At 42.7% G+C, this 20,882-nt stretch overlaps 1 protein-coding gene across 1 annotated transcript in view; it reads right to left on the minus strand.

Annotated features, from left to right (window-relative positions):
• The window catches only part of C2CD2 (C2 calcium dependent domain containing 2), a 343,623-nt gene that overhangs the window by 220,453 nt on the left and 102,288 nt on the right, over window positions 1-20,882 (minus strand). Inside the window, exon 2 of the mRNA XM_069202597.1 lies at window positions 3,079-3,177. Coding sequence (XP_069058698.1) covers window positions 3,079-3,177 — 99 coding nt within the window. The remainder of the gene's footprint in view (window positions 1-3,078; window positions 3,178-20,882) is intronic.

The raw sequence follows: 20,882 nt of genomic DNA on the forward strand, positions 1-20,882 counted from the left end.
AAGAATTGTTGCTTGTTGATATTACTCGAGTGAGAATTCCTTAGTGCTCGTGATAGTACCATTTTTAATTGTATGCACTCGTCAAACCACCCTTCAGTGGCCATTGGAATGTTTTTGACATTCTTGGCTCTTTCTTTAGATGTTTGTATTAGAAGATTATTGAATTTTTGCAGGAAGAGGGAAACCCCATTGCCGGGTAGGTCTAAAATCACAGAAAGTGACGCCATCCAGATTTCACTAGGGGTACCCATGTAAGGTTTGCACCTAACTGCCATTGCAAGGTTTTTCCTATTTGGTCTCAAAGCTATTGTTGGACAATTTACTTTGTGTAGAGGAGCGGCTCTCCAGAAGCCTGTGTCAGGATGAACCATCGCTAACAGTGGATCATGATCACTTTCGATTCTATCCATAATATATTGCCAAGCTTCAATGTTTATTGCCATATAGTCAATAACACTTTGCCTTTTTCCGACCCAGAAGGTGGATTTCGCTACTTTATCTGATTTAATTCTTCCATTTAAAGTAAGAATCCCACCTTCAATTAAGGCATTGAAAATTAGTTGTCCTTTCTTTGAACCTCGGCATCGTTCGATGGGGGGGGGGGGTAAATCAGAATATTCCAAACATTGTCTTCTTCTAATAATTGGTCATCCCGTAGGATAGGGTGACGATTGGTGTTAAAGTCACCACATAATAATAGAAAGTTGTTGCAGAACTGAAAAAGGCAACCATTCATGGATCTAATCGCAGATTTCCACTGATCTCCAGTTCTTGTCTTTAAGATATGCTTCTTGAGCAACCGAACTCCTGGCTTAACTTGGACCCAGCTAGTAGGTGGAAAATACTTATTCACTATTTCGGGTGACCACGCCTCATATTTCACTGCTAATGTGTGGGTATCAGCCAATTTATAGAAGAGGTGCAGAGAGTAAGGGAAAACAAAGATGTACATGCAATGCTGGCCGAAGAGCCTACCATTGCCAAATTAGCACAACCATTTATGATAAAATGTTGGCTGGAACAATGGCGACTGGTTATATATTTATAAAATCAAACAGCGTACCATATAATGTTATGCAACACCTCCTTGGTCAAGGAAGAGTGGGAGCACAGAAAGAAGACAGAGGACATTTTTTTATTCACATTTGGTTAAAATTATTGATGCGTTTGATTTCGCACCATGTGAGGATGATGGCATGGTATGGTACTGAGGTGCTCATTAAAGCATCTCATGGGACTAAAGGTGGCAAGGAATGGTGTCCTTTAAATGAAAGCCTCTGGTTACATGAGGCCATCAGATTCAATGGCAATGATAGAAGAGCATGAGTGCTGGAGATCCATCTGGCTATAGACATTCTGACCAGGGAGAATAAGTACAAGTGAACAATAGCTTGAAGATTGATAGCCTCATTTAAGGTGGAAAATGACTCCCTGGACTGCGCCTCTGGAAGCCAATGACACCAAATAGTTTTTCAATTGTCTGTATGTCTAATTCTGTCAGGTGCCGTGAGAATGACGTGACAGCATATTTAGAGCAGGTTTCAACTGCATCAACAAGCATCACCACACACTTCTGATTATAGCAGTAACTCATAAGGTAAGACCACTTTCACAAAGTATATTGGCATCATACAATTAGTACATTTAACTCAAGAGACTTAAAGTGAGTATAGTGACATCTCTACTCAATTGCCTCTAGCCATTATCAGTAGAATAGAGACTTTTCAAGAGAGTCAATCAGATGGATACAACAGACAGGTAATTGCTAGTCTGTAGGTGAGGCGTCAGTGATGCCACCATGGGGCAGTCTCCAAGACTGTAGATTCGGCCTCTCACGTTTTGACACTTGTAGTCAGCATCACTGTGGATCTCTAACTTTGCTATTCTATCCTAAGAAGAAGCACGGGCTGGAAAGCACACCAGGCTCGTGCTCACAACAGTAAACCTTATTAAATGTATATTTCAGGCAGCAGTTACTAGGTAATATCCAGGGGGTACTTCACTACTCCATTTGCAAACTTGCCTCTTTCAAGGGTAACTAGGTTGAATAAATAAGGCCTTCTCTAGGAGAAGGCCAGATAGGTTTGGGTCTCATGTACAAATTGACAAGGTAGTGGCACACAAGCTTGTGTCCAGTCAGAGCTATTGTTTCTAAAACAAAAGGTCAAGTAGGGAACTAAAATTATGCAAAACAACTAGAAGCTTTTAGCGCCTTCCAGGCCCAGGGTTTGACTCCAAATGTTTTACACTGCTAACGCTAGAAGGTGCTAGAATACAAAAAAACATAAGGGACTAAGATCAACAATATTCCTTCACAAGTCTTCTGCAATCTCCTGTCTGGTCTCTTATTTTATGAACGGGCTTCTTCTCAACAGACAAAGGTGTCACACAAACTGAGGCAAATGCATCACATATGCAAGGACGTCTGACATTTGTCCTAGTTTTTCAGCTGACCTCAGTCCCACGAGGGAAAGCTTAGTGGGTTTGAACAAACTGGTGGACATTGTGTAAAAAGTTTCAAAAGCATAAAAAAAAAATAAAAAAAAAATGAAAAAAGGATAGAACAGACTAAAATCCATTATTTTGAATCTGCTGGAAAAGTCACTTAACAGCTGATAAAGTTAAGACTGGCCTAAGTTAAAATCCAAGTGTCCTAATTAAAAAGGCAGCTAGGGTCAGATAATCTGCTAGCCATTGGGAATTCAGGTAGTGCTCCAATTCCTGTATATTCAAACAGGGCAACTACTGGTACGGGGATGGGATCTGGCACCAGGAGCATAACCACAGGCCCACTGAACTTTAGTGGCCTATATCTACTGAATGGCTGTAGATTCTGAATGGTGCAGGCACCCACCAGTTCCCTCTTAAACCCTTAAACCATGATACCTTCAAAACTACAAGGCGTAAAAAGATTGCTCAACTGGATTGTGAAGCAAGACCACCAGCCTCACACATGTCACATTACTATTTGCAAAATAATGTTTATCTACAAATTAACAGTAGAAATAATTGATGTTATATACCATACAATGAAAGGGCCACAAAACAGAGCAGATGAACAGAAAAGAGAGTACTCACCTTTTCCTGGGCTGACTTCACAACACTAACAGTCTGTTTCACTTGCAGGTCCAGGGGCTGACTAGTGCCACCGTCTTCAAAAGTTAGCTTCAATGAGCTCTGGAACAGAAAGAGCAGTCAAATCATTAATATGTATGTAGACTGTATGCTGTCTCAGCCTAACATGCCTTATAACTAGGCACATGGTCAACAACATGTCATTAAAGAGCTATAAAGGCAATAGATTGTCAGTCGTTAACAGCATAAGTTTAGGATGCCCCTTAAAGTTTGAGGAAAACAAAAAGATTATTGAAAATAGGAAAACAAAGTGAGACTTGTGCTGCTTTGTTCTCCTTCTAAAATCTAAGCATACTCCTAAAGTTCAACGTCCTTAAGAGGAAGGCTGTTCGTCCTAATTTGGAGGTACGCTGGCAGACTAATACCACAAATTGTTTAAGACCGACGGAAAGGCATACGTTTAGCTGCACCATCAAAGCATCAAAGTGCACTCTCAAAGTCCGTTGTCAGGGGCTGGGTACCACTCTTTGTTGGCATCCCAAGTAAATAGCCATCCAGATAAAAACTGTGTTCGCCACACATTTTGAGAAGCCACATGACAATGAGGAACATTGATGCAGCAATTACTGACCAGCTAGAAAATATTAAGAAACACATAGCCAAAAGCTTCAGGTTCATCCTGTAAGAGATGAACTGAAAATACAAATTCTTAAGATATCGGCAGGACTCAAGGCACTTAGCATCCAACATATGGAAACCATATAGAACTTTTCTGCTAGCACCCAATTCCAGCAATATGTTTGAGGTGCAGCAAGCTTTAGGAATCCCCACCTACTTTAGTCTTCAACTGATCCACCCAAACACCAGAAACTGAGTAAGCAAAATAAAGGTGCCTATATCTTCAGGCTGCCTTCACAGTGTACCCATCCACCTCTTCTAGGTACTTCACATTTTTGCATGATCCTACATACATATTTCCCCTGTTCTACATTATAAGGACATTACAAGGCAATTAAGAGTCCCATGGCCATAGAGGAATGAGGATGAACACCGTTTGCCTTTATAAGGCATGGAACTCCAAAGCAACGTAATAATCTTTTAACATACCCCAGAGGCTACTTTATTCTTAATAATATTATTGTTAACAATCTTGCCGAAAATTCTCAGTGACCTCCAGTTCAGCTTAGATGCTGGCTCTGGCAAGATAAATTATGGCAGCACAACTCAACTGTGATTAGGACATTAAATATAGGTTTTTATAGTGAGATATATATATATATATATATACACATACATACATACACCCCCCGCACTTAAAAAAAACAATGGTTACAGGGACGTTATAGTTAGGCTCACACTTTAAACGTACAAAACCATAGAAATTCACCTGTTACAGTTAGGTGTTTCAAGTAACTATAACTCATGCCCTAAAGTAACTAAATTCGCGCTCACACCATGCACAGTTTTTTAATGAATAATTTTACAACAAATGTTACAGTGATATTATCAATGATGCCATAAAAGTTGTCATGAGTGCTGTAATATCTGGGGTGATTAGCAGTGCATGGTGAAGGGACTAGTTATAGTTACCTTAGGGCACGAGTTATAGTTACTTGAAATATCTAACTGTAACAAGTGAGTTTCTATGGGTTTGTACGTTTAAAATGTGAGCCTATCTATAATGTCCCTGTAACCTTTGGTTTTATGATTGCATTTCTATGTTTTTTTAGTTCTATTTCCTAAATATAACATTCCTGTAACCTTTGGTTGTTCAGGGCATTTCGATTTTTTTTTTTTTTTAAGTAATGTATTTTTTAATTACTATACATTAATCCAAACACCACCACGCACGGCCGGGCCTGGCCTGCACCTCTACCATAACCTAGATTTGACAGCTTCACCTAGTGCCAAACCCAAGTGCTTCACACGGGGCCAGCGGCTCCACCCAGGGCCCACCACTCCATCAAGTGGCTGGCTACAGCTCTACCACGACCTAGAGGTCACAGCATCAAATAGGTACTTAGGGCTCCGCCAAGGGCTCCACCCTTCGAGTACCCTCAGCCCCATCAGGTGCATCCGTGGAGCACACCTACACCACCCCCTAAAGAGGCCGAGTACCTCCAGCCACTGAATAGAGCCTAGAGCGTCTTTATCACCAGTGGGTCAGCCGATCACATTTGCACTGTTCACGACGAGTCACTGTGCGTCTTACATTATCTAGTTTTTACAAAGCACTAGTGTGCCCATAAAAGTTTCATGGCGCTTCATGCCATTTGGGCGTGTGTGTCTGTGTGAGAGGAAGGTCTATTCGGTGTAGGCAATAAGGTAGCTCATTGAGTTGAGCACCAACTAAGATGATTTGAAAGTACCCTTTAGGTAGGTTAGAATCTCAGTATGTCACAAATAATTTAGGTTCGATACTTATACACCTGGATTTAAAAGCCAATAGGAGACTACAATCACGATATGTGCTGCAGAACTGTTCAATATAAGTATTGTGGTTAATTTCATTTAAGCGCCTATTAGGAGTGCTCCGCCCCAAAGAGCAATGGGACGTTATGCATAAGCGAAAAATACAGCATAATAATTTGCAATCAACAGGAAAGCAATACAAGAACGACAAAATACCATGCAAAAGTTAAAGAGCACTAAAGTGTACTGTGCCAAAGTAACCGAAAGGAGACGGGAATCACTTTATACAACTTCTTAATGGAAACACCGCATCTCCTCGAGGCACAGTTTATCATTTATCCCCAGGGTGCCATGCCTGATAATCCCTAAGACCATGGAAGCTGGCTGCTTTGGCTTCTTAAATCATTTATTTGCTGTTAGTACATGGCATGGCATGGTATGGTATGGTGCACGTTCTTTGGAATGAACTAACGCACTAGGTGACAGGGTCTAACTGCAAAGCACACAAAGCATAGACCCGAGCTGTGGGGAGGCAAGAAGGGATTCATGTCCATTTAGCGACGCTTGTGGTTATATGTTTTAAGGCACAAGGCAGTGTGGCTATCTCCGGGTAACATGCGTTGGTGGCTTAGATATGTGCCCTGAAGCAGAGTGCTTCTAGGAGAATGAATAGCTAATTCTGGTGCATGCAAAGTTGGTACTTCTTGATGTTAAAAGTGATATCCTTTTTAGAGTCCAGCCTGGGAGTGCATGCACTAGCGCATGCGAAATGCATGCAAGATGCTGTTGTGATCAGCAAAGGGCTTGGAGCCCGCCTGTCGCTCACCATTTGCTGGTTTCCAAGACACTCTTCTTTACAGCATCCCAATTCGTCAAGGTATGTCTGGCATTATTTCCATTTCTCTGTATGGAGCAGGGATCAAGCACTAATTGATTCAACTTAATTAGTGCCCGTACGCTGCTCACGACGTGATCAAGGTAATATTTGCTGTTTTTAACTTCCAGTGCCCAGCAAACAGGAGGCTTGTGACTGGCAAAAACATGTCCAGCGGGTCAAACTAAATTGCAAAGTTTTATTCTGTAAAGTTAACTTTATTTTGTTAAATTGTCTTTTCTCAGTTTCCATTCTTTTTATTTGCTCATGGGCGCTGTTCTCAAAAGATGACAATTGTTCGAAATATGCGAGACCCATTGCCTTGCAAATGCTTGTTTTACAATGACTCAGGCATTCACACGTCACAGGGTGTGTGTACAACAAATGATAGACTTCATTGACCTTTAATTGTTTGAAGATTAGCTGGAATATAAACCTATCTGTTTGGTGAGCAAACGCCATTTTCTAATGCTCATCACTGTCTAATGTAGAGCGTTCGGAAACATTGCAAAGGTGGCATGCTGTTGACAACAGTTTCTTTTTTTAGGTCGAGCGGGCAAGTGCTTTGACCTGTTGTAAGTATTGTGGGCTTTTAACCACACCTCTAGCACGCCCATCACTTTTATTCGTTTGTGGGCTTGCTTTCAAAAATCCTTTGTTATCATTGGTAAATGCTTTATGTTTGTCCCTCCTTGGGGCGGGTTTGTTACCGCCTTGCACACTGACCCTGCTACATGGATAATTGCACGTTTGTCGATATGTTTGACTGTGAGCAAACTTTTTTCCTTTTCTGTCTCTCCTTCGCGCTCATGCTCATGGCTGCTGTGATGCTTTGAAACGTCTCGCTTATGTCAACTGTTTTACTCTTCATTTTCAATTTATTTCGCAAGAAAATTCCAGTTAGGAATTTACAACGCTAATAGCTCTAACTCGAGTAAACGCGAGACCCATTGGATTGCAAATGCTTATTCTTTTTTTTTCCCTATGCCATTTGTCTTCAGGCAAACATAAAACACACAGGTTTCCGCATACTGTTGTCAAATAACCAGGCATACGCTTCACTCTTGTGCAGTGCCCCAGGGACCTAGCCCACCCGGGGGCTTCAGAGAAAACAAGTGCGCTTGTTTTTTAAAGTTTTTTTTTCTTTGCAGCAAATTTCACGAATTAGCTGCAACATTAAAAAACAACCAAAAAAATTACTTTGTTGCCTTGCTGGGGTCCGTCTGGGAGTCCAAGGACAAGGGGAGGGGACAGGGTGTCACTAATCTGGCCTCTTTCGTGTTTTTTATACTTTTTTTGAGGGACTCGGCTGTAGTAGAGTATCATGATAGCTGCCAAAACTCTCTGGTTTGAAGTGTTAGCAGCCAATCAGAGCTATACATTTCCCTGCACAAGCTCATCTTTTTTTGCAAATCGAGAAACATCAGCAGCCCTAGATATACAAATGTATTTTCCCTTTAATCTCTCAAAAACTACTGAACGGATTTACACCAAAGAAGCGAAAGCATGATCTGCCTAGCGGAAGCTAGCTTTCTGCAAATTTGGTGTAATTCCGCCCAGCAGTTCGGGTTGTAGTCGTGTTCAAAGGTCCTTTGGGAATTAACATGGGAAACGCAACATTTTTTTATCTCCCTTTTACCGGCCCTCCTTGACGGATCATATGCTACAAGAATTACTGGGCCATTTTTTGTGAGTATTCCTTTAACGGTGCCAAGGATATAGGCAAGTCAAAAACACTTTTTTTCAATAGAAACATGGGACTAGCTATAACTACCTAGTGGCGAACGCCAATAGTTTTTTTTCTATATATATATATATATATATATATATATATATATATATATATATATATATCTATACACACACACATATATATATACATATATATATATATATATATATACACACACACACACAAAAATATATACATATATATACATACACACAAAAATATATATGTGTGTGTGTGTGTGTGTGTGTGTGTGTAAACATCTATATTTTACAGCATGGAAGTAGCCCCTCTGTAGTTATAGTTACGGATACCGGAAATAGGAATTCCTCCTAATTTTTACCATTTATAATTTTGCGCCTGTTTGACAACTCTCCACAAAAACATTCAAGACCTTTTCCTTTTTTCTACATTGGTGGAGAATGGAAAGCTTTGCAGTGACTGGTCAAGGGGGAGCAAAGATAAAAGTGTGTGTGGAGGGGCTTCCCAAAATCAGTTTGGCACCAATGTATTTTTGAATACTTTGTATTTGCACGTAGTGGGCAAACGCTCAGTCGGATTTTCATGAAATCAAGCAGGATTGTAGATTATGGTGCACAAATGATCCTTTCTGGTATTTAAATGATCCTTTCTGGTATTTAAGTAGAGTAAGTACTTTTAACATTAGAAGGCATTTAAACTTAGTGATATGCACAAGTAATGCAGGATACATAGCCATGACAAGGCATTATGTCATTGGCTAATGACTCCCTTTACAAAAGTTAAAGGCAGCCCTGTTGTTTTAAGGTACACTTTGGCTGTGTTCTACATTACAACCTTAGATATAGGTAAATATTAGGTTTAACATTTTCCCCTACCCATTACTATATATATATATATATATATATATATATATATATATATATATATATATATATATAGGAAATGGCCCTTTTTGCAGGGTTATGCCCAAAATGTTTGCCTTCTTCCTCCTATTCTTTTAAAGATATATTTTTGCTGTTTTATTGTCTCTGCGCACTTTACCACTGCTAATCAGTGCTAAAGTGCAAGTGCTCCCTATAGAAATTGTACTGTTGATTGGTTTATCCACAATTGGCATATTTGATTTACTGGTAAGTGCCTAGTAAAGTGCACTAGAGGTGCCCAGGGCCTGTAAATCAAACACTACTAGTGGGCCTGCAGCACTGGTTGTGCCACCCAAATTAGTAGCCTTATAAACATGGCTCAGACCTGCCACTGCAATGTCTGTGTGTACAGTTTTAATCTGCCAATTCGACTTGGCAAGTGTACCCATTTGCCAGGCCTAAACCATACCTTTTACTACATGTGAGGCACTCCTCAGGTAGGTCTTAGGGTGCCCCATTGGCAGGATGCAGTGTATTTAAAAGGTAGGGCATGCACTGGTGTGTTTTATATGTCCTAACAGTGAAATACTGCCAAAATTGGGTTTCACTGTTGCAAGGCCTATCCCCCTCATAGGTTAACATGGGGGCTGCCTTTAAATAACTTTGAAGCGCAGATTCCCTTTGAGGGCAGATAGAAATATGGAGTTTGGGGTCTCTGAACTCACAATTTAAAAATGCATCTTTTAGTGAAGTTGGTTTTTAGATTGTGAGTTTGAAAATGCCACTTTTAGGAAGTAGGCATTTTCTTGCTTAAACCATTCTGTGACTCTGTCTGTTTGTGGATTGTCTGTCCGGGTCAGTTTGACAGTTGGGCTGTTAACACCTGTCCTCTAGATAGTGACACAAAGGGAGCTGGGTTGAAGCCTGCATATCCGGATAAGCCATCTGAGCTAGAGTGGAGGGAGGAGTGGTCACTTACACCTGAAAGGACTGTACCTGCCTTCACACAACGCAGTCTCCAACCCCCTGGTGTGTGTCTGGGGCCTGGCCTGGACAAGGAAGGATCTTGCAAACACTTGAGACTTTGCTTTGAAGTTGTCAACTTCAAAGGCAGAACAGGGTATAAGAAGAAGACCCAAAACCCCCGACTTTTAGAATCTTTCTGGAATAAAGAGGAACCTCTGCCAAGCAGAAGAGCTGAAGAGCTGGAGGAGTACTGTCCCTTTGCTGTGTTGCTTTGCTGGACTGGCCTGCAGTTTCAGCTTCTGCCTGAAAAGATTGCAAAAGGTGAACTTTGCTGGGTGTCCTGCTTGAGAAAGTTCTCCAAGGGCTTGGAGTAGAGCTTGCCTCCTGTTGGAAGTCTCAGGGACACCAAAGACTTCAGTTTCCTCGACCTGCAGCACTGGGATGTGTGTGTTTTGTGCTGTTCAAGAGGAGAAACCATTGTAACACCGCCAACAACGCCGCTGGCCATGACCTGCCAACGCCACACGGAGCCGCATTGCCGCACTTCGCACCGTGACCCTGGTCTCACAGACGCAGTCATCAGACGACTTCACCGAGCCGCTGCTCGCACTGTGACCTGTGGGCCCGCAATCCGGCATCACCTGCCCCCACGCAGCCTGGGCATCCCAACGACGCTGCTCCTGCTGACAACGGCACCTCTGTCTGTACCCTGGCCTGTGGACACCGCTTGTGAGGTACACGAAGCACCGTCCCGTCCCGCACCACAGCCCCGGTCCACCGATGCCAGCATCATCGACTCCTGTGTCGTCACGAGGTATATCCTGCCTGCACCGTGGCCTGCAGACACCACTTGCGAGGGTCACAAAGCACTGTCCCATCCCGCACCGCTAGCTTGGGCCTACCGACCACAGCGCTTCAGTAACGACGACGCCACTACCTGCACTGTGACCTGGTGACACTGCACACCACACGCCCTGCTTCACACCGCAGCCCTGGTCTCACTGACGCTGCTTGATGCCATCACCGAGCCACTGCCTGCACCGTGTCCTGTGGGCACCGCACGTAGCATCGTACCGCAGCCCCGACGCCATCCACGCCAGCGCACCTGATTTCATCAGCCCGGAGTTCGATCCCCGAGGAGCGTGACTTCAAGGGCCCGATGACTCCAGCACCGACTTAGGAACCGACACCGTGATGCCAGCGACGCCGCTCTCTGGAGCTCACCGCGAGGATCACGACGCCCTGCAAATCCAAAGTACTGGTTACAGGTCTTCCAGACACTGTAGCTGGCCTGCAATAACGGGGCTGGCCTGAAATATTGGTTTTGTTAATCACAAAGCCATGACAGCCCCAGGTGGAGCTATTGACCTCAATGAACTGTATTTTTGAGTAAATCTTGCAAAATTCATATCTTTAACACTGTATGTTGGATTTTTATCGTTTTGGTCTTATTTTACACAGGTAAATATTAGCTATTTTTCTAAAACTGGTGTGGTGTCCTTTTGTAGTGTTTTCACTTGTTACTGTGTGTTATGTGCAAATGCTTTACACATTACTTCCGAGATAAGCCTGACTGCACGTGCCAAGCTACCAAGGGGGTGAGCAGGTGTTATCTGAGAGGGTATCTCCCTTATCATCACTAGAAGAATGGTTACCTACACAGACATACATACACACAAAAAAAAAAAAGAAGCAGAGAACTCTGGGTAGTTCAAGTTTAAGTGGAGAGCAGATCCTGTACAGAGCACCCTACAACACCAGCGAAACTCTAGATTTACTCACCTCAAATATCTGCTTTTCTAGCACTATTTTAGGTATAGGATTAGCACAATGCCATCCACACGGACCTAAAAAGGAGAACGTCTGGTCATTCAATGCATTGTCAAGGGTTGCTTTTACATTTCAGGTTGGCTTGGATAGTATTTTTACCAATCCAAAGCTGTAATTCTGTGCCGGGAATGGTAAAAGGCTTTTGTCATTTTACAGCTTGGCATGGACAAACAGTGCTAATCCTATGCTCAAATACTTTGCTGTATGAATGGCAAAATAATTTGTTCCTTTATAGATCGGAGTGGATGGCACTTTGCTAATCCTATGCTTAAACACTTTGCTAGAAACACAAACATTTGAGGTGAACAAATTCAGAGTCACTGGTGTTTAAGGGTGCTATATACAGGAGCTGCTCTCTACCTAAACTTGAGAACTACCAAGAGTTTTCTGCTTCTTTTTTGCATTATTTATGTGGCACTCTGAGCCTGAAAGCATATTGTTTTGATTATATATATGTATGTGTGTGCATGTGTAAAAACACTATCTTGATAGTCCGGGATGAAAAAAAAAATCAGTGTGCAACAAAATCAATCCTTAAATGATTCAAATATGAAGTTTGTTCCAATGTCAGCATCAAGATTAATAAAGCTAATTTTATCTATATATAAATACAGCAAACACATCCAACCTGTTTTGCAACAGTTTTTAGAGAACCCTCATTCATGTTCAATCGAATATATCCTGTGGGAAATATCAATGATTTAATCTGTTTACTTGAAGTTATCCGATACTGACAGTATGGGCAATTATTCTAATAAAATGTTTCATTATGAGAAACTACTCTTCTTTAATCATGTTTGTTCCTTAAATGTACATATTGAAATCTGGGAAAGGGCAGTACAATTCAGTTTTATATTTCTGTCATGCTAAGTTTTTGTATCAAAGTGGATAGTTGCAATACTCAGATTAATCATACACTGTGTTGTTTTTGTTGCAGTTAATTATAATTGCTTAGGTTGCCATTTTTTAGGTCTCAGCTGAAACAGTGCATGCGCTGTCTGCAAGCCTACTGCCCTTAACAAAACAATTAAAATTAAAACAAGGCTTAGAGTCCACTCGTTACTTACCATTGGTTTGCTTGAACGTAACTCATTTCCTGGCTTCTCATTGGTCAGTGCCTTCAAGGCACCTCCTAGTTTCACTTTCTCTTTGTGTCAGTCCATGTCGTGGATCATGGCCCAACTACACCTTCCTATGGCCAGTGTCCTTCCACTGGCCACACACTTTTGAATGGTACTTGTTTTTTTCGTCAGGACTTCATACGTGTGCATGTGATTTCGGTCAGTCTGCCCCCTCAGTACTCTCTGCCCAGTACCTCTCCTCCCCTCCCCTGTTGCGCTGTCCACTCCAGAGAGCCATCATCCCACATCGTTCACTGTCTGCATCATTTGCTGCCAGTGCTTGCTTGCCCATTTTAATGCTTTTGAAAAATTATCTGACTTATAAAGGATGTGCTACGGGATTCAACTGTCAATCGCAATGCACACAAGTTGTTGGGGAAGAAATTAGCTGAATTAATTGCTCTACAATTTGGAGTCTTACTGACCCCTTGGTAAATGATAGCTGATATGTAACCTGAAACGTCTGTAACCCACAGTACACATGAGTACATTCAGATGCAAATAACTAGACTTTCAGTAAAGTGGCTAGTAACAGGGACCAGGATGTGGCGTAACAGCCAGAGCTGCAGACTTTTGGAGCTTAGGAACCAGGATCGAGTCTCGGCTCAACATCCTGTGATTCTGGGCCAATCACTTCATCTCCCTATGCCTACAATATGTATTTACATGGTACACTTTGAGACCTGAATAGATCCAAGGTACACACAATTTTTTGCAGATATGGGAATTAGTTACATAAGATTATGTGAGTTACCCCGCATCCCAAGGAGCGTTCTGTGTGGGGGCGGGACTCAAACCTGAACTGTAGGCACCGTCTCCTCTAGAGTGCACTTCTGCTAATTAATAAGAGCACATATAGAACGCTGAATAATGCCTAAGCTAGCAAGGAAGCGGCAGTGTGCGTTCCGGCTCAGATGGAGCTCACAGCAAACAGGCCCCCAGAGAAGAAAAGGCAGGAAGAGCATATAATGAGCGCCACAAGCCGCAGCGAGGCTGCCAGATCCCCAGCAGCATTGAAATTAAGTTTCCTCATTCTTTTCCAGGCGCCATCAAGGTCATTCAGCTCCCCTGCCTTTAAAGCAGCAGTTCTTTAGTTACACACGAACAGCACACATGTAATTATTGCACAAAAGTTACACTATACGCCACGTCATATTTCTCAAAATAGAGGTTAAGGTCTGTGAAAATAAGAACAGCACTTAAGACAGGTGCAAGGATTTCTAATGTTCTAGGTGCATTTGCTGCCCCACCTTCCCTGCTAATGGGGCTTCTGTGGCTACTTGTAAGGGCAATTTAGTTCCCCTCTGCTGGAGTCACCATAGTCAGAGTCACTAGGATTGTGCAGTAGGAGAGAACCAAATTGTGAGTCAGTAACAAACAAAATTATGGAACAAAAAAAATGCAAATTGCGTGGTGTATTGCAGCACATACTGTGGGCGGGTGGCCATCTATGTAGCGTGCAAAGCTAGGTGCACTGAACAGGTGTTCCAGGCACCCACACGCTTGTTTACAGTGACAAAAACTAGATCAGCTAATCCTCTAATTTTTTAGGTAGCTTAGTCGAGCAGTTAGGCCAATCTTGGAGAAGTGAAAAGCATTTGTTATACCCACAGCTTCAATCTTGCAACTCACACACTCAAAGGAATAACAAGACTAATTTATAAAAATACTTCGAATTTTTATATACATTTTAAGACCCAGATTATCAGAATTGGGTAGGTACTATGAATTTCTGAATTTTAATAAAAATACTCTTTTTATCCATAAGAATCAATGTAGAATCAATGTAGGATCACCTTTAAAAATACATATAAAATTGTACAGTTGGTTTACCAAGTTCTTCTTTTGCAGGTTGGTTGAGGTTGTCGGTGGGCACACTGTGCCAGCTAGAGAAGTTTGGATGGCTCCCGGTTCCGGTGGGAGCACAGGGAAAAGGTCTCTGGAGCTGGAGCAGGGCCACTGCGAGGGGCCACTTGGAAAAGCACTGCACAGGTAAACTTAAAGATGGTTCCTTGGGGGTCAACTTGAGGTGTTGAGGTTGCAGCCCCCCCCCTCAGGCACAGCAGGTTCTTCAGTGCATGGCACAGGGCGGCCAGGTGCAGAGTGAATTGGTAAACCAGGAGCTGTGCGTATGGATGCCCTCAGGAGCAGGAGGTAAGATGGTTTGGTTCAAGGGTCATTTGCAGGACAACTAAGACACTCTGGCAAGAGGTCTGGGGTGTTCCAAAGTCCCTAGACTGGGGCTTCCTCCTGGTCCTTTTGCACCCCCGGGTGGGCAGTATTTCTGGATGTGACATTAGCTGACCAATATCAAGGGTATTGTCACGGTTTAGCCACTGGAGGTTGCAGTGCCAACAAACTTGGAACACTGGCAGGGTTTGTCCTTGCGTCATCGGGAGGAGTTTGGTCCAGCTGCAGCATCTGGTTCGGGAGTTAGTAACTCGTCAGTGAAGAGACCCTCAATGGCTTGACTGTTTCTTTGGGTTGTAGAGTGGTACCTTCGCTCTGGAGGGATTTCTTGGGTGATTTTGAAGCCTGGAGGTCTTCTGGTGTTTTTGCAGAGTTGTCCATTTGCCCAGCAGCTCCTCAGCGAGATTATCAGGCCCTGGGGTGCAGCAGGCAGGGTTTGGTGCCTTTTCTTTGGTGCAGCAGGTCCACCGTCCTAGTGCTTTGGTTCGTCTTGGTGCTGGTCTTCTTTCTACATTGCATGCAATGTGTAGTGGACAGGGTACACAGGCAGTGTGCCATGTCATGTTTGCATTTTAGGATTGCACCAGGGCACTCACCCTGCAATGGCAGTGCTGGGTGCATCAGGATGCATGGCCCTAGTGGGTGGCACAATCAGTGCTGCTGCCCTCAGGGGCCTAACCTTAGTACCCCATGACCTAGGTTCCTAAGTACCATTTACTAGGGACTTATAGGGGCAGATAAAGGTGTTGACAATTACCTTTGCAATTTTTAGGGAACAAACACTGGCACTGGGAACCTATTTGGCAGGATCCCAGTGCACTCCAGTCCAAGTTGCATCCAGAACAAGGCAAAAAGTGTATGTGTGTGGGGGGAGGGGGGGAAGGTGTGGTACTGCAACTAAGTGCCACTTCCCCACAGATACTGAAGCAGTAGTACATCACCAGATTGTCAGTTTACCCATCTTAAAATTAAATGAGCAAAGCTTTCATCTCGCTCGTATCAGTTTTAACACTTGACTACCCCAATCAGCAATTGAAAGGTGACCTGCCTCTATGCGGAAAAATGCCTGGCTCCATCCAGGAACCAATGTGAACAAATAAGTAAGTAACTTTTGATCCACTTGAGCCAGGAGGAAAATGTTACTTACCCATTAGACGTCTGTTCATGGCATGTAGTGCTGTAGATTCACATGCTTTGCATAAGTCCGCCACCTAGTGTGTGCTTGGAGTGTTACAAGTTGTTTTCCTTTAAAGAATATTTTTGCGTTACAAGATCGAGTTACTCTTCCTCTCTGTGATAGTGTGCAGAGGCATCGAGTCCTTTGTTAGATTGTTTTCCCTGCAGGCGGGAGAGGTAAGGAGTGTCCTAAGGACTGCTTGGCCAACATTTGCCTGTTGGGGAGCTAAGATGTTTACGCAATAGTGTAGAGTGAATGTGTGTGGTATAGACCAAGTAGCAGCTCTGCAAATATCTGCTTTTGGAATGTTTCCTAAAAAGCCCATAGAAGCACCTTTTTTCTGGTACAGTGTGCTTCAAGAGCTGTTGGTAATTGTCTTTTAGCTTTGAGATAACAGGTTTGAATACACTTGATTATCCATCTAGCTAATCCATTTTTTGAAATCAGATTACCCTTGTGAGGCATTGAAAATGCTACAAAAAGTTATTTTGATTTTCTAAAAGTTTTAGTCCTGTTAATTTAATACATAAGTGCTTGTTTAACATCTAGTGTGTGCAGAGCTCTTTCAGCTACTGAGCCTGGCTGTGGGGAAAGAAAAAACAGGTAACTCAACTGATTGGTTAATGTGAAATGGTGAAACTACTTTTATAAAGAAAAGTAGGGTCTGTCCTAAGGACTACTCTATCTTTTTGTACTTGGAAAAAAGGTTTGTCTAAAGTGAAAGCTTGTATTTCAATAACACGTCATAGTTAAGTGACAGCTACCAAAAGGGCAACTTTCCATGAACGAAATTGCAAAGAACAGGAGTGCATGGGTTCAAATGGTGGACCCAGAAGTCTAATGAGGACAATGTTAAAGTTCCATACTGGAGCTGGGGGAACCCTGGGTGGAATAACTCTTAAGTCCTTCCATGAATGCCTTAATTACAGGAATTTCGAACAAAGAAATATGTTGTCTGTTTTGGAGGTAAGCAACTATGGTAAACGAAGTATAATAGATGAGTATGCTAAATTTGCCTTTTGTAAATGTAGCAGATAACAAACAATGTCTTGTACTGACACTGAGTGGATCAATGTGTTTAGGTTGACAGTGGTATACAAAATGTTTCCATTTTGAAGCATAACAATGTCTAGTTGTAAGTTTATATGCCTCCCTAAGAAATACCATACATTCAGAGGGATGTTGAAAATATCCAAATTCTATGACTTCAGGAGCCATATCGCAAGAGTGTTTTGAGGTCTGGATGTCTGATTTGATCCCTCTTTTGAGTCAAAAGGTCTGATCTGTTGGGAAGTTTGTGATGGGGAACCACAGACAGATCCAGTACGGTTGTATACCAAAGTTTGTGTGCCCATGTGGGAGCTATAAGGATCATGGAGACTGAGGTTTGCCTCAGTTTGTGAACCAGAAATAGAATGAATGGGAGAGGTGGGAAAGTGTAAGCAAATATCCCTGACCAATTCATCTATAGAACATGGCCATTGGACTGAGGGGGTGGGTATCTGGATGCGAAGTTTTGGCGTTTTGAGTTTTCTACAGCGGCAGAGATATACTTCTGGTGTTCCCCAGAGGTAAAAGTATTTGTGAAGTACTTGTAGGTGAATTTCCCATTTGTGGACTTGTTGCTGCGTCCTGCTTAATAGGTCCGCAAACAGATTGTCCTTTCCTGGGAGATAAGCTGCCAGTAACTGAATGTGATTGTCAATCACCAACTTCCAGATTGTCTGAGCTGGAAGGGACAACTGAGATGTGTGTGTCCCCCTGGTCCTGCAGATAATACATAGTTGTGTTTATGGACTAAAACCACTTTGTGAGAGATTTGTGTCAGAATGTTTTGAGCACTAGGACGACTGCTAGCAACTCCAAGTAGTTGATGTGATAAGTTTGTGGAATGGGATCCTATTTCCCTTGTATTGTAAGGTTGTTGAGGCGAGCTTCCCAACTCATCTGTGATGCATCTGTCGTGAGAATGATCTCAGGCACAGGGTCTTGAAAGGACCGCCCTTTTGAAAGATTGGTGGGATTCCACCACTGCAGAGAGTGGTGAGTCTGGCAGTCAAAAAAACTAGATCCTGAAGATGACCCTGTGACCGAGACCACTGAGGAGACAGACACTGCTGTTGTGGACATGTGTAGTTTTGCATGAGGAACTATGACAATGTATGAGGACATCAACCCTGATAGTTACATCATTAGTTTCACTGTGGAAGTATGATCCTCCTGTAATTGAGCCAGGTGATTTTGAAAAGTCTGAATCCTTGCTGGGTTTAGATATGCCAATCCTGAAGGAGTATTGAGAATTGCTCCGAGATAAGGCTGTATCTGCAAGGGTTGAAGACAGGATTTGAGATAGTTTATTGTACATCCCAAAGTGTGTAGAAAATGTACTGTGTACTGAGTATGCTCCTGACATTTTTGGATGGTACTGGCTTTTATTAGCCATTTGTCCAAGAATGGGAAAACGTGAATGTGTTGCCTTCTGAGAAATGTAGCTACTACAGAAAAAAAAATTGTGAATCCCCTGTGAGTGGTTGTTACACCGAATGGCAGGATTTTGAATTGATAAAGCTTTCCCTCAATGACAAATTGGAGATATTTGCAGTGTGCTTGTGCTGGATGTATGGGAATGTGTAAATAAGCATCTTTGAGCTCTAATGCGGTCATGTAAGCTCCTTGCTGCGTAGGGGAATAACAACTTGCAGAGTGACCATATGAAAATGCTCTGAAAGTATTTGTAGGTTGCGAGGCCTGAGACTGAGAATTGTTCTATGCTGCTGCCCTTGCGATAACGTAAGTAGGAAGTACAGGAGAGTGAGGTGGAGACTGGTCTAGAGCCTTGTATTTTTCTTTGGAGACTTTCTTAGGGGGAGGAACAGTGTTCAATGTTTCTTGGAAAGTAAGTCTCCTTTTAATTGGAACAGGAGGAGAAGCAATTATTTTCCCTGTTCCCTTTCGTATATGAATTTTGCGCTGGCGAGCAACCACGACTTCCAAAATAGGCTCCACAGACAAGTCTCTTCAGTTGGTACTGTAGAGTCTTTGTCAAACATAATTTTCCGCCCTGAAATTTTCAGTACTGAAGTATTTTTCCAAGCCGAAAGCATCAGCTCTGAATCCGATGGTGATGGCTGTTTTTTCGACGCTGAAGTGGTCGGTTCGAAAGTTCGACTCAATCCCAATACAGATTGGGATGGCATTAGGTCTTTGATTGGTGCCAAAGGCATCTTGGTCTTTATGAATTTCGGTGACGAACAGGAGGGTGGGCATCCAAATATATTTTTCAGATCCTACCATGGCCCGAAGGCAGTGGTGGACCGATGATCAATTTGGAAGTCTTTTTAAACATATTTGCGTGTTGAGATGGGGATGGTGTACTTGCGGCCTGTGCTGCTGAAATCAACTGGCTCTTGATGTCAGAATCTTGGTCCGATTCAGAGTTTCGGGTGGAAAGGGCTGCCTGGTGTCCAATTTCTTCTTGTGTGTGTTCTTCTTCGAAGATGTTGGGAGAGTCGTCCGTTGTCTGACGCCATTTCTAAGCGATGCGCTCTTCAGTCCCGGTGGGTCTTTTTGGAACAAAAGGACATATAGGCGTCCCAAGTCTCTTCGTTGTGTTCTGGGGACAAGCACAAGTAACACACCAAGAGTTGATCTGTGTGCGGAAACTTGGAGTGGCATCGAGGACAGAATCGAAATGGAATTCGTTCCATTTGCCCAGCATTTTTTGACAGTTGTCGCAGTTGGCCCAAAAAGGGAGCGGACATCCCTAAGGGTGCTGAACCGGCCCAGACCATGAAAATCAGATCGATTGATTAAAGTGTGGAAATACACGTTCGACTATACCATCGTCAAAAGAAAGATGGAAAGTAAAGTTGGAAAGAGACCGAACCGAGAGTCACTCAATCTTATGACTCGAAAAGATTCTTCGAAGAAAAACAACTTGTAACACTCTGATCCCAACACTAAATGGAGGACTTATGCAAAGCATGTGCATCTACAGCCACACATGCCATCTAACATTTTTTATTTTTTTATTACAATCAGCAAATTATGCAGAAAATGATGAATATGTGTAAAGTGTGCAAAGCCATAATAATGCAGAAAGCACTGCAGACTACTTCCAGTGGCACAGACCATAAGGTACTACCCTGCCTTAACAGTCTCTTGCGCTACAGGGCTGGAACATCTAATCAGGCAGTCACCAGTTCCTCAGTGTTTAGCAGATTAGCGAGTTGCTTCTATGGTTGCACGGCCCTTACTCTGAATGTACACAGGGTACTTTAGTCACAGCTGTCTGGTTTACTAAATACATCTTGGGGACTTTCAGAAAGTTGACCTAGGAATGCATTCTGCTCGTTGATAACCATGGGCTTTGTGGTTTGTAATTCACACTTCCTGCTTTCCGTTTGCTGGCTTTATTACCTTTATGCTCTCCAGGTTCAGTTCGCCCTGCCTATTGCCTAAACCATGTTTTCTGTATCCTTCCACAAACTCATTCTGTTAACTGGCTTTTAAAGCTTTTTCTTATCTTGTGCCATCAAAGATCAAGGTCATATGTCAGGCACAGCCTTCCAAGGGTGCTTGTTTACTTTTCTTTCTGACTTCAAAGTGACATTATTTATGTGATAATCCTGCTGGATACTGGGGATAGGAAATGCTTTTTCTA

Source organism: Pleurodeles waltl, chromosome 8 (genome assembly GCF_031143425.1).
Source record: "Pleurodeles waltl isolate 20211129_DDA chromosome 8, aPleWal1.hap1.20221129, whole genome shotgun sequence".
Classification (NCBI taxonomy): Eukaryota; Metazoa; Chordata; class Amphibia; order Caudata; family Salamandridae; genus Pleurodeles; species Pleurodeles waltl.